This window comes from Boeremia exigua (assembly GCF_020726555.1).
Source record: "Boeremia exigua strain MPI-SDFR-AT-0100 chromosome Unknown C7974scaffold_14, whole genome shotgun sequence".
Lineage (NCBI taxonomy): Eukaryota > Fungi > Ascomycota > Dothideomycetes > Pleosporales > Didymellaceae > Boeremia > Boeremia exigua.
In genome coordinates this window covers 63640-76030 of record NW_025763531.1, presented here as the reverse complement: position 1 = coordinate 76030, position 12391 = coordinate 63640, and the positions used below count along the sequence as shown (strand labels likewise).

Here is a 12391-nt window from a genome sequence, read left to right as displayed (position 1 = left end):
TATAATAGTAGGCGGCAATTTTATGTTTATAACAATTTAGATACACTAATAAAGGAGAATATTAAATAGCCATAGTAAGTATCTTATAAGCAATAGTCTTTACTTCTATTTTGCAGCAAAAAAACGCTCTTTAATAACAGTAATAAGACAGCAAAAAGGCAACTATAATTTTTTGCTGCAAAGATAAACAGATATCTATAAGTATCTACAGAATAGTGCTAAAGTATGCTTAGAGCAGATAATTATGTTTATGCAGAGACAAGGTCTATTATAAATACTTGTTCTTATTAAAATCATTAAAGATCCAGTGCTTATATAGTATTAAACGCTCCTGTTTAGACTTAGCCGCCTCAAGTGCGTCAGCCTTAAGCTTAGCTTCGCGTTGCTTTACTTTGTTGTATTAATCTAAAGGTACCCACCCCTCAGGACCAATACCAATAGCATTTCTATAGGTCTAAAGCTGCTCATCTGCTTCAATCTGCGCAGCATTCAAGTGCAAGCAATCTTCCACCTTAGCTTTTAAGAAGGTGATTAGACAAGAGAGCATTAGATTATAGTGTCAGCTCAAATCTAAGGCGGTAATGCTAGACTAGTTTCGTTGTAACTCGATCAAGTCGGCCTTAAGTATAATGTTATCGCCTTCCTATAGAGAGCTTGCGTAATTAAACACTTTGCGTCGCAACATGCTAAAGTTATAGGTCAGAGCGTTATAATAGACTAGGTTAAATTTAGCTGTTGCTGCAATATAGAAGTAGTAAAGCTAACGCTAACATAGTAAGACAACCTATTTAAATTGTTTCTCTTTGCTTAATTCATTAAAGTCTTGCAGTAGTTCAGGTATAGTAAGCGCTTCTAAGATATTATCGCTATAGTTCTAAAGACTGTTTAGAATGCTGCATTAGAGGAAAAGAGGAACTAGTGCGCAGTGCTGCCAGTTAATTAGACTAGTAATACTAAGATTATCTAAAACGAACACGTTGTTAGGTTAAAGATTAGGATGCCTTAACGTTAGGCAGGTAAGAGTAGCATTGCTATTTAGTACAATATAAGGCACAGCCTGCAAGTATGTGCCTAGACTCTTTACATGCTTAGAAGGCGATACTTTCTAGTAGTTATATATTTCTTAGCACAGACGTTAGAAAGGATAAAGCAACCGGCTATATTTTATCAGGTAGGCTATTTCCTTTTTAGCTCCAGCTGCAAGGACAGCTTTTACAGCGTTGCAAGCTTCCTTATCCTTATATCTCTGCTCCTTACGCGCATTAATAGCTGCTTGCTCCTCTGCCTTAGCTTAGTTACGCTCTTCTTTTGCCTTTGCTGCTGCTACATGCTTTTCTTCTGCAATCTTCTTGTTATAGAGCTTATTAGCAGCAGCTAACTCCTTTATCTCTACCTTTTTTAGCTCCTTTTCTTGTGCCTCTTGATCTTAGATAGCCATGCAAGCGCGTGCCTTACAGAAGGCCTAAGGAGACTACATTATTGCACTACTATAATACTCCTAGTGTTGCTGCAAGTCCATCTAACTCTTAGGCTGCTTCTAACGCTTCTTCTTCTAACGCAGCTTATAACATAAGCTATGTATCTTATTATAGGCGAGCTCTAGTTAGGTTAAGAGGTAGTAGATAGTTTAACCTAGCTTCTGCGCACCCACACTGCATAAATCCTTTACCTCTACCTATAGGGTACTGCATGCTTTAAGCTAGTCCTGTGCAGAATACGCTAAAGAACTAGAGGAGCCTATTTCTAAGTTGTTAGGTATAGTGTAGCAGAACCTATTAAGGATAACGTTAGGCTCTATAGGGTGTATGCTAGTAGCTAAGAAGGCCTTTAGTATAAGGTCTTTAGTAAACGTAGATACCTAAGCAGGCTAGAACAGGGCAAAGAAGTCTCCCTTTAACAGTAGAGCAAGGCCTTAGGACTGCTAGAGGTAGTTATTAAGTTTGCTAGAGTAGGCAGAAGATAGAGGCTTAAAGCAGACTACATCTAATAGCTAAAGAGTCTAGGTACTATAAGGTAGCAATACTGCCAATATAATATGCTTCTAGTAACAGTATTTAAGAAAATCCTAGGTTAGGTAACTCCTATAGCTATCTATAATTAGCAGCTAATACCTTAGCTGTGCCTTTAGCTTGGAGTATTAATTAAACACCTGTTTAAGCCAAGCCAGTCCTATGTTGTTGTTAGTCCATCTAGTGGGCGATAAGGCGACGTGGATAGAGTGCTTTGCTAGGTTAATATTAGCTACCTAGCGGCTCTGTATAGTGGAGTTCTTTAACGTAGAGATAATGCCTAGCGGAAGAGCAGTACTATTAGCACAGATTGTTACTAACAGGCTTACCTACTTACGTGAGCTATCTTAGAGAGCCTACCTAACCTCCTTCTTCTTATATTAACGCCAGCTAAACACTCGTTTAGTCCTGCCTAGTACTCTAATTGCAAAGCCCTTCTTATCTATATTATAGGTTTTCTCTAGCAGGATGTTGTATTAAGTAACTTTCTACTATAGCAACTTAAAGTACAACTTATATTTATATTAAGACTCAGCGTTATAACGATTTAAGTCTATGCTAGTAACCTACGCGTACTTTAATTACTTATAGTAACAGTAGAGGAAGCGCTAAACCTATATATCAGAGCAGGGCTGTAAGGCAACTAAGGACGCGAAGTTCTATATTATACGCCTAGTAGGTGCTAAGTAGCGCTCTAACAACTGCTGTATATACTTAACAAGATCTAATTCCTGTTAGTTGCTAAGTTTCTGTTAGTCCTTATTAGCGACGCGTTAGGGGACCTGCACGCCTCAGTGCGCGCGAGACAGCATATTACAATTAACACTATGTTTTTTTGCAAGCTTTATATATACAAGTTTTTCGCCAGGCTCTAAATTATCAATCTCTACAAGCGCATCTAATATTCCTGTCATAGTAGTTAAGTTGTTACGCGTTAAAAACTAGTATAGATATTGTTCCCTAATCATTGGTTGTTACCAATTGTTAGGTGCACAGACACGGTACAGTCTGTGCGCACCCAACAAGCTAGTTTAGTCAACAAGCCACCTAAAGCCCCGCAACCTTATAAACTATCCTAACTGCAACGCGTTATAAGTCTACAACTATGGACCTAATTTAAGAAGCGGTTGAATTTATTAAATCACGTAAGGCTAGAGATAAATTCTTATACCACTAAGTTGCAAAAATATTCAGAGTTAATCAAACAACGTTGTCGCGGAGGCACTAGGGCGCACAACAACCCTAGGGCACAGAGGTGGCCAAACATCAACAAAATCTCAACCTATAACAAGAGGATAAGCTTATTAGCTTCATAAAAGGGCAAACAAAAGATAGCATACTACCTACAAGGAGTATTTTAAAGAATTTCAGCAGCGCAGTTGCGCAGCATGAGGTTTTGGATAGCTAGGTTACCCGGTTTCAACACTATCATCCTAATAAGCTCATCTCTAAATAGGATACCAGTATAGATTATAAGCGTCACTTAGCTGACAACAAGCGTAAATATAAGTTATACTTTAACTTGCTGCACTCTAAGATGCAAGAACATAAGATTAAAGAGCGCAACACATACAATATAGATAAGAAGGGCTTCTTTATTAGCATCGCCCACCGCAGGAAGAGGATCTTCTCTAAGGCAGTTTATAAGTTAGGGGAGCGTACCGCAGCAATAAGAGATAGCAATAGAGAATAGGTAACGCTGCTAGCTTGCGTATACGCTTCTAGAGAGGCATTGCCGCCCACTCTTATCTATTAGGGCATCTCTAGGGTTCAATCAAGCTAGGTTAACAACCTGTTAGCTAAACAACACCAAATCTTCGTATCCTACTCAGCTTCAGGATGGTTAAATAATGATTTAGGACTTGCCTAGCTTCAACAGGTCTTTAAACGCTTTATGGCAGCTAAAGCTTATCAGCAATAGCGCCTTCTAATCCTTAACAGCCACGCCAGTCACCTCACACCTGATTTTTTAGAGTATTATAAAGCTAAACGCATTATAGTTATAGTATACCCACTATATTCTACACATAGTTTGCAGCTGTTAGATGTTATGCTCTTTTCGCCGCTTTTAAAGCACTATACCAAGGAGCTTACCCAGCGCCTCTAGCAGACCCAAGGCATCTCAAAGATCACTAAACGCGACTTCTACAGCAACTTTTAGCTAGCTTAGAGCTCTATAATAACTTATAATCTTATATTGAAGAGTTTCTAAGCTACAGGCGTATAGCCGATAGACGCTAACCCAGTACTTCAACGCTTTAACAACTAACTATAACAACAAGATAACAAGCTAGGAATTAGGGAGCAAGGCGACAGCAATACCTAGCCTTAACTGCGCAAAATTTTTAACGCTATAGTAGCTAATAAGGCTAAATTTAAAGCTAAACAGCTGTCCTAAGGCCTACACTTGCTGCAGGTTAACAACAAGCTTCTCCACCTCTAAAACGCGGAGCTACGCGCTAAACTCAACCTTATAAGATCCTAACTGTCTAAATTAACAACACTAACTACTTAAGAGGGCGACGATTAGCACAGCAGAGCTATATTCTATAGTCCTAGGAAGCTTACCAGCCTCTGCGCGCATAAGGCCGCAGAACTAGACAAAGCTGCAGAGCTACAACTCTAAAAAGCTCGCAATAGAGAGAGAAAAGCAGTAGAAGCAGCTAAGAAAAAGCGCTCTCAAGAAGCTGCAAAGGTAGCTCAACAACAAGCTAAAATTGCTAAGGATGCAGAGCAGTTACAGCAGCATAAGGAGAAAGCTGCCAAACAGGCACTTAAAAAGCAGCAACAACAAGCTGCAACTACTTAAAAAAGTCGCAATATAGCAAATAAGCATAAGCAAGAAGCCTTACACAAACTAGCAAAAAAACTAACAAAGCATTGTCGTGTTGTTGCTCCATCAAGTAGGGTAGTTGCCAGTCTGCCTTAGGCGCCCTCCCCACCTAGATTTAGCTTGCAAGAGCGCTAACTTAAGACGCTAGCGAGATATAAGTAGTGCAAACGCTTTAGTAGCGTTAATATATTAATACACCAAAATATCTCACAATAATAGCTATTGTAGGTAGCTTAATAACCTTATCTTTTTTGTCGTCTAATCTTATTAGGGTGGCTCGCTAACTGAACTGGCTCGTTAGGTGCGCACGGACTGTACCGTGTCCATACACGCAATGCGCGGATTCGCGCAATGCGCCGAAACCCCTAACGTGCACCTAAAAAATAAGGTTATAGAGCCACATATAATAGTTATTATTCTATAGTATTTTAGTAGAGTGTTCTATAGACCTATACAATAGTAATTGCCTATATATTCTATTTGTATAGAGTAGCAGTGCGGCCACTACAGGTAGTATAGGTGCGCGCAGGTAGAGGAGGCGTTGCAGGCTTTAGGTGACTACGCGCACCTACACTACAACGCGCAGGCTTCTATTTTACTATAGAAGCTTTTAAAGTCGCTCTATTGCCTCTTTAGGACAATTGTATAGCTTTTTTAGCGTCACAAGCTTCTTTCTAACGTTGTTTTTTAGCCTTGCGTTCAGCTGCTTCTTCTGCCTTCTTAGCTTTAACCTAGTCTCTCTCTTCCTTCTCCCTTATCTGCTGCTTACGCTTCTCCTGTTAAAGCTTTTCTTTGTATAGCTTATTTGCGTGCCTAAGTTCAGCTATCTCTGCTTTTCTAACCTCTTCTACCTCAGCTTCTTGTTGTTTTACCTACTCATACTAACGTGCTTTTTTAACCCTGTAAGGAGAGTAAAACACTGCTCCACCATAATAGTCCTTAGGTTCCTAGAAGTCAAGGGGTTTGCTCTTCTTCTTATGCTTCTTCTAAGTCTTAAGAACCTCTTTTAGGCCTGCTATCTTATGGTGGAGTAGCTAGTTTTAGACTAAGATGTGGTAGAGGGATTGGCTAATCTTCCTTAGCTCCTTACTGCTCTTATCCTTAGCTACCTTGCGCAGTAGGGTCTCTATTTTAAGCCAATCTTTGCCAGAATAAATTAAAGAAGAGCTTCTGCTAGCATCAGAGGCCTGGGGAGATGCCTTAGCAAAGCGGTGAAGGATAATGTTGGGTTAGAGGGGTGCTATACCCGTTGCCTTAAAAGATTTGAGTATCAACCCCTAAGTAAACGTGCTTATCTAGGCCTTCTAGAATAGGTGGAAGAAGTTGCTCTTCTTAATTACTAATAGTCCCTAGCCATTATAAAGGTGTGTTGTGAGCTCCTTTAAGTACGCAGTTAAGAGAGGCTTAAACATTACTACGTCAAGCGGCTGCAGCGTGTAGGTTGAGTAAGGGGGAAGGATAGCCAGGAGTATCTTATTCTGATTATAGTAGTTGATAAAGTCTATTGTTATATAGGATCCATGGCCGTCAAGGATCAGGAGGCGCCACTTCCTCCGCGCCTTGGTCTTGGTGAAGCGATCAAACACCTGTTAAAGCCAGGCAAGGCCTATATCATTGTTGGTCCAGCTAGTAGGTAAGGAGGAAACAAATACTAAGTGTACCCCTGGCTCTATCTCCTCCACCCAGCTCGATTGCAGGGTACTGTTGGCAGAGTTGTAGAGGAGACCTAGCGGCAGTGCTGTCCCATCACCGCACACACAAGCCAGCAGCGTCACCTATGCCCTATTACTATCTTAGAGTGATGCCTTAACCTCCCCCTTCTCCCACATCCGTCTACTGAAGACGTGTTTCGTCCTGGTAGTGACCCCTATCATGAAGCCCTTCTTATCTATATTATATGTGTGGCAGCTGTCAACCTTATATTTGGCAATCTTGCGTTATAGTAGGTTGAAGTAGAGCTTATACTTTTGATATGAATTGGCGTTGTGGCAATTAGCGTCTATACCCGTTGAGTATTTGGAGATGAGATGGATGGAATAGTTATTGATAAACTGAGTAACCTAGCTCTTGCTTACACGTTCCTTGGCCACAGAAGACGCGAAATTTTGTATCATCTCCCTTGTAGGAGGTATAGAATGAGCAGTAAGCTCTCCTATATAAGTTACAAGCTCCTCCTCTTGTTAGGGGGTGAGCTTCTGTTGTGCAATAATCTTCTCCTGATGCGGGCGCGTCTCACCCCTCTATGTGCGCGTTAACGTTGACCGCACAACACCATACTTTTGTGCTATTTTGGACTATAGGATCTTATCTTCAGATGCAAAAGTATCACACTCTAATAGGGCTTCTTTTAATCCCATCGCGTTGTGTTGTTGTGGATGTGTAAGAATAGAGGTGTTTTGGTGGTTTGGCGCATCACGCGAATCCGCGCATCACGCGCACGGACACGGTAGCCGGTGTTCTGCAGAAGCGATTTAAGGCTGCTACTGTTACTTCGCAACCATCGTCAAGATCTGTACGCTCCACAGAAGTGTCGACGCACCTTTCTTTGTAGCTGCACAGTTTTGCGATAACATGGATCCCAAAATTGAGCTTCCTACGCATTGGTACACTTTACCACCACCAACTCCTGTCGAAACAGCGCAAGAAACAATATCGACAAGGCCTTTCTACAAACGTCCACGCGTGATCAGCATCATCTCTGCTGTCGTTATTGCGCTCATCATCGCCATTGTCGTACCTCTAGCTGTCATTTTGCCAAAGAACAGTAAGGCAGAAGAACGTCATACCTCTATCATGCTCCCCTTGTACATCTATCCTGAGACGAATGCTACCTGGGCACCTCTCTATTCTGCGTATGTATAGATCTTCGTGAATCGATCAGCGACAAAACCACTAATACAAATCAGACTTTCGGCAAGACCGGACTTGAAATTTACTGTCATCATCAATCCAGGCAGTGGTCCTGGATCGTCACAATACCCCGACGAGAGGTACGCAGCATCCCTTGAACGGCTCGCAACCTACTCCAACGTCGAGAAGCTAGGATACGTACATACACTGTACGCCACCAGAAACTTGTCAGAAGTGATCTCCGACTTGAACGTCTACGCGGGGTGGGTATCAGGGAACCAGGCTTTCGCAATGGACGGAGTCTTCTTCGATGAATCGCCTCATGAGTTTAGTCAAGAAGCTGTAGATTTCATGCTCAGCGCATCTCAAGCCGTCAAAGACGCGCAGGGCTTCCAGGGATCAAAGCTAGTACGTAATGGCCATCAATGGCTCATTGTAATTGACGTGGCTAATTCTTGTGCCATAGGTTGTTCGCAACCCCGGCGTTGTGCCTGACAGCAGATTCACCGATTCCAACACAGACATTAGTGTGCTCTTTGAACAGACGCATGATGAGTACAAGCTGCAAGAGTCGGAGCTTTCAGCAATGAATCACGATCGAGCACACCATTGTTTCATGGTCCATTCGTTGCCGACCATGGAACAGGGCGAGATGCAAGGTTTCGTCGATACGCTTAGCAGAGGAGCTGAGTATCTCTTCGTAACAAGTAACGCGGGGCAGTATTACGAGCAATTTGGGGCTGACTGGTCTCAATTTGTCGAGACCATCGCGACGTAAGTCGCGTAAGTCGCGTTGTAAGCAGTGTACCATTCGGGTTAGATCAACCGCATCATCGCATCGCTGCTATTCTAGTTTTAGCTAGCCTCGAAAGCCCGAATAGAGTCTTGAAAAAAAGCACGGCCGGCGAATCCGAAAAGCCGAGCAGATCCGGGTTGAAACAAGTATCAACCCCGGGCGAGCGCAACAAGACCGGCATTCTTTGGCATCGGCCCAGATTCGCAGCAGGCCCACTTAGCAAGCGACGTCTGAACAAAACAGGACCAACATCCTGGTGTGTCGAGGTGCATCAGCCTAGATCAGCGGGACACTCGCTTGGCATGCGCCACCCAGCCCTGCTGTAGGTCTTGCCGTCTTTCGGAATCTTCTGCAGTCATCTTTCGGCAAGGGTCGGCAAGGATACCGGTTTTGGTACAAGTGCATGATCATGTCTATGTGCGAGGAAGTGGTCTGAGCTCTGCAGTGGGACGCAGTCTTGCCTGTAGAGTGACCATGTGACGACGCTTCTGATGCTGACAGAAAGGTGCACAGAAAGCAGCCGGAGCAGATTCGCGGAACTACGAGAAAACGGACTCCACGGTGCCGCTGGGAATCACAGATGCGAGTGCACCCTCATCAATCGGAGAATTCCGAGCAGTCAAGTCGTAGGTCCCATGGCATGAAAATACTTCTACCGAAGTTGAGACCGAGGCTGTCAAAATTGATTAATAGCCATATTACGAATTGGTGGCAAACACACATGCAAGTTTCCGCCCTCGAAATGCATTCAACCAGCGCTCCCAAAAACAGCTTGCGAGTTGCTGAGGAAGGATTCTGCGCCTCCTCCAAGTACATAGCTTGTACTGTCAGCTCAGCGTCGTCTTTGCTCACAGCTATACGCCAACTTGCAAACCAGTCAGTCTTGCATCATTCCTACAGAAGCTTGCGTCAGTGATCTGTACAAACATCGCTCATAGCCCTGTCCTTCAATGAATTCACGCACGGCGCTCACCGAACGGTCGATGCTGAATCTTGGCCAAGAAGCGCTAGATTTTCACGAAAATCATGTCTGTGTTGAGGCGGACGGTGTCAAGCCTCTTCTAGGTCGGCCGCAGTCCAGTCTGATACTCAAGGCTTAATATTTGCACACAGCTTGACAAATTCTAAAGGCTTGCCAATTGTCGCGATTGTTTGACGGAGCATCGCTTGTTGTTCTAGCGCAAGTTGCAGGTTACAAATACGGCATAGCGCGGCCCTGATGCATGTTGACACTGTCTAGTAGGGACCTGTCCAGCTACCATGTGGAATGAGGAGTCCGCAGCCCTAATCCGTACCATGTTTCACAAGCTTTGTCAGTGCATTGTTTGTCTACTCCTTCGGAAGGCGTGTATTTGCCGAATCCAATCTACCATCCCTGTGGTCTAGCCCCTCACTGTGTCAATAGTGCTCTGCACTGTGTTTCCAAGCTGTGCAAGCCATGATGGCAAGTCAGGCTGAACACTCGTTCCAGATCTTATTGCTTCGGCAAAACTCTACGGTGCATGTTACAGTCGGGTGCGAAGCGCAGAGACTATACCAGTTTGAGCAACACAGCGTTTGCAATCCCGGTGAGTTTTTCGACATTGGCGATGCAGAGCTTTTGCGCCTGGTCGCAGAACGCTTATATTCTTACCTTCTGAGACCATTATATTTAAATCATGTCCGTCCTCTGAGAGTAACTTTCAGCTTTCTTCCCTTTTTCCCAAATCAGACAACGACATTCTCGACGGTCATTACCGCAGTCAATCATTGCCAAATTTCTATTCGAGTAGACCGTCAGTGAGATGAATACCCCCGAATCAGGATCGCCTCGGTCCACCCCTAGCCTGTCGGGATCTTCAACGCCGGGGAGTGATTATGATTCATTGCTTTCGAATTCGTCACTGCTAGACGGAGGCGATGATCAATATGTGCTTGTTACCGGAGGACTTGGCTTCATCGGAAGCCATACGGTGTTAGAACTCCTGAAGAGCGGCCACAATGTCATTATCGTCGACGACCTTAGCAACAGCGAGAGCGATGTGTTCGACCGCATCCTCAGGACAGCACAACAACACTACGCTATCTTAGGAGAGATATGTCCTCAAGCATACTTCTATCGTATGGACTACCGCGATATGCAGGGGATGCAAGGTCTTCTGGAAAAGTACTCTTGGCCAAAATCGCTTTTTCCAGATTCGCGAGGAAATATCCGTTCGAAGATTACCGGCGTTATCCACTTCGCAGCCTACAAAGCTGTGGAGGAGAGCATCCGACAGCCAATGCGATACTACCACAACAACATTTCTGGACTTCTCTACTTTCTGGACCTTTTGGAGGAAGCCAATATCAAGAAGTTCATCTTCTCTTCAAGTGCTGCCGTTTATGGAACGCAAGCTGATGGGTCACAATTCCTCCGCGAAGAACACGTTACCCATGAACCTGAGACATATCTCGATGTCGACGGCAACAGCAGATCGACGGAGCCAGGGTACCAAGGGATCACCAGTCCTTATGGTAGGACAAAGTTTTTCGGTGAAGCCATTTTGTCGGACCTTGCGCGGAGCGATCCTGATTGGACAATCGTTGCACTGCGATACTTCAATCCCGTTGGTTGCGACTCCGAGGGCTTGCTGGGTGAAGACCCGAAAGGGACGCCATCCAATCTATTACCAGTCGTCACGAAGGTCCTGAAAGGCCAATTACCTGAACTGTCCATTTACGGAGGTGACTGGGACACTTTTGACGGTACGGCAATTCGTGACTACATTCACGTCTCAGATCTCGCGAATGGTCACACAGCGGCATTGACAGCAGCAAGCATGGGTCGCGTGTCTGGTTTCCGCACGTTCAACCTTGGAGTCGGGAAAGGTACCACTGTCATGGAGGTTGTACATACCATGGAGAAAGCATCGCAAGGGACCATCAACAGGAAGGTTGTTGAAAGACGGGCAGGTGATACCCAGGCTTCCATCGCGAATGCAGACCGCGCCAGGTCAGAGTTGGGTTGGTCAACAAGCAAAACACTATTCGATGCCTGCTATGACACTCTGAATCACCTCAAGCTCAAAAATGGAGTCTGAAGTAAACGAAGTTTAAGGTTTTACCGGCGTTCGCGACGATTCTCAAAGGGCGTTTGGAGTTTGATGTTGCATACCCTGTTTTTTCCCTTTAGCTAAAAGTACATTCAGTCAATAAACATACGACTAATTCCACCCTCATACATGTCTATTGCCATTTCACTGTAGAGCATCAGAATGAAATAATCGAGATAGCATGTCGCTGTCACTGATTAGCAGTTCGGCCAGATGAAAGCAATGCCTAAAAACCACGATGAGACTGTGCTGTCTGTAAATATGGGATAGTGTCATTGTTGTGTTTTCCTCGCTGTGTTACGTACTTGCGTGTGTGCTAACTTTCTTGATGACCAAGTGGCCTTCGAATTTGGTCAATCGCCAAAAGTCAGTGGCTACGGGAGACATAACTTATGGTGCTTGTAGTGCATCTGGGTAGGCTTCATTTCTTGTTACAATGTCTGATATTTCCTCGTTTCAGCATATTCCACGGGCTTCTCTGATTTGCTGAGGCTCTATCTCAATGGCGGTCAAACATTGATCTGGAGGCTACGCGCCCGCACATGGAATCGCAAAGAATCTAGCTCTTCTGATCTGATTGACAATCTACGAACTGGCCTTAGACTAGAGGGCTGCTGAACGCTACCATGCGTATGCGTGAGAGTCTTCTGTCAAGGCCAGACTCGCCCAGACCCTCAACTTGTGGACACCATTGAACAGCAGTCATGTTGTTCTCTTCCATCTCGTACAGCCCTTGGAAAAGCTCACGACTCAGAGGCTTAAGGCTCACAGGCAACACACTTGTGACCAAACGAATCCTCAGGGTCTAGAGTCAAGTGCTTGTGAATGG

At 44.2% G+C, this 12391-nt stretch overlaps 2 protein-coding genes across 2 annotated transcripts; both read left to right on the top strand.

Annotated features, from left to right (window-relative positions):
* Nucleotides 1-7338: 7338 nt before the first annotated feature.
* On the top strand, nt 7339-8564 carry C7974DRAFT_345548 (spherulin 4-like cell surface protein). The gene is made up of 3 exons (XM_046139354.1): nt 7339-7694; nt 7749-8100; nt 8159-8564. Exons 1-3 carry the CDS (start codon nt 7414-7416, stop codon nt 8468-8470), a joined length of 945 nt encoding a protein of 314 aa, XP_045991655.1. The 5' UTR covers nt 7339-7413; the 3' UTR covers nt 8471-8564.
* Nucleotides 8565-9748: 1184 nt separating this feature from the next.
* On the top strand, nt 9749-11627 carry C7974DRAFT_476104 (UDP-glucose 4-epimerase; the record flags this gene model as incomplete). The annotated part of the gene is made up of 3 exons (XM_046146661.1): nt 9749-9800; nt 9916-10056; nt 10292-11627. 3 exons carry the CDS (start codon nt 9749-9751, stop codon nt 11548-11550), a joined length of 1452 nt encoding a protein of 483 aa, XP_045991654.1. The 3' UTR covers nt 11551-11627.
* Between the last annotated feature and the right edge of the window lie 764 nt (nt 11628-12391).

Bases quoted from the DNA above. Each gene is read 5' to 3' on its own strand.
- C7974DRAFT_345548 (XM_046139354.1), top strand. From the start codon at position 7,414: ATGGATCCCAAAATTGAGCTTCCTACGCATTGGTACACTTTACCACCA. The intron at 7,695-7,748 runs GTATGTATAGAT...AATACAAATCAG, and splicing joins TGGGCACCTCTCTATTCTGC to ACTTTCGGCAAGACCGGACT. The intron at 8,101-8,158 runs GTACGTAATGGC...CTTGTGCCATAG, and splicing joins GCTTCCAGGGATCAAAGCTA to GTTGTTCGCAACCCCGGCGT.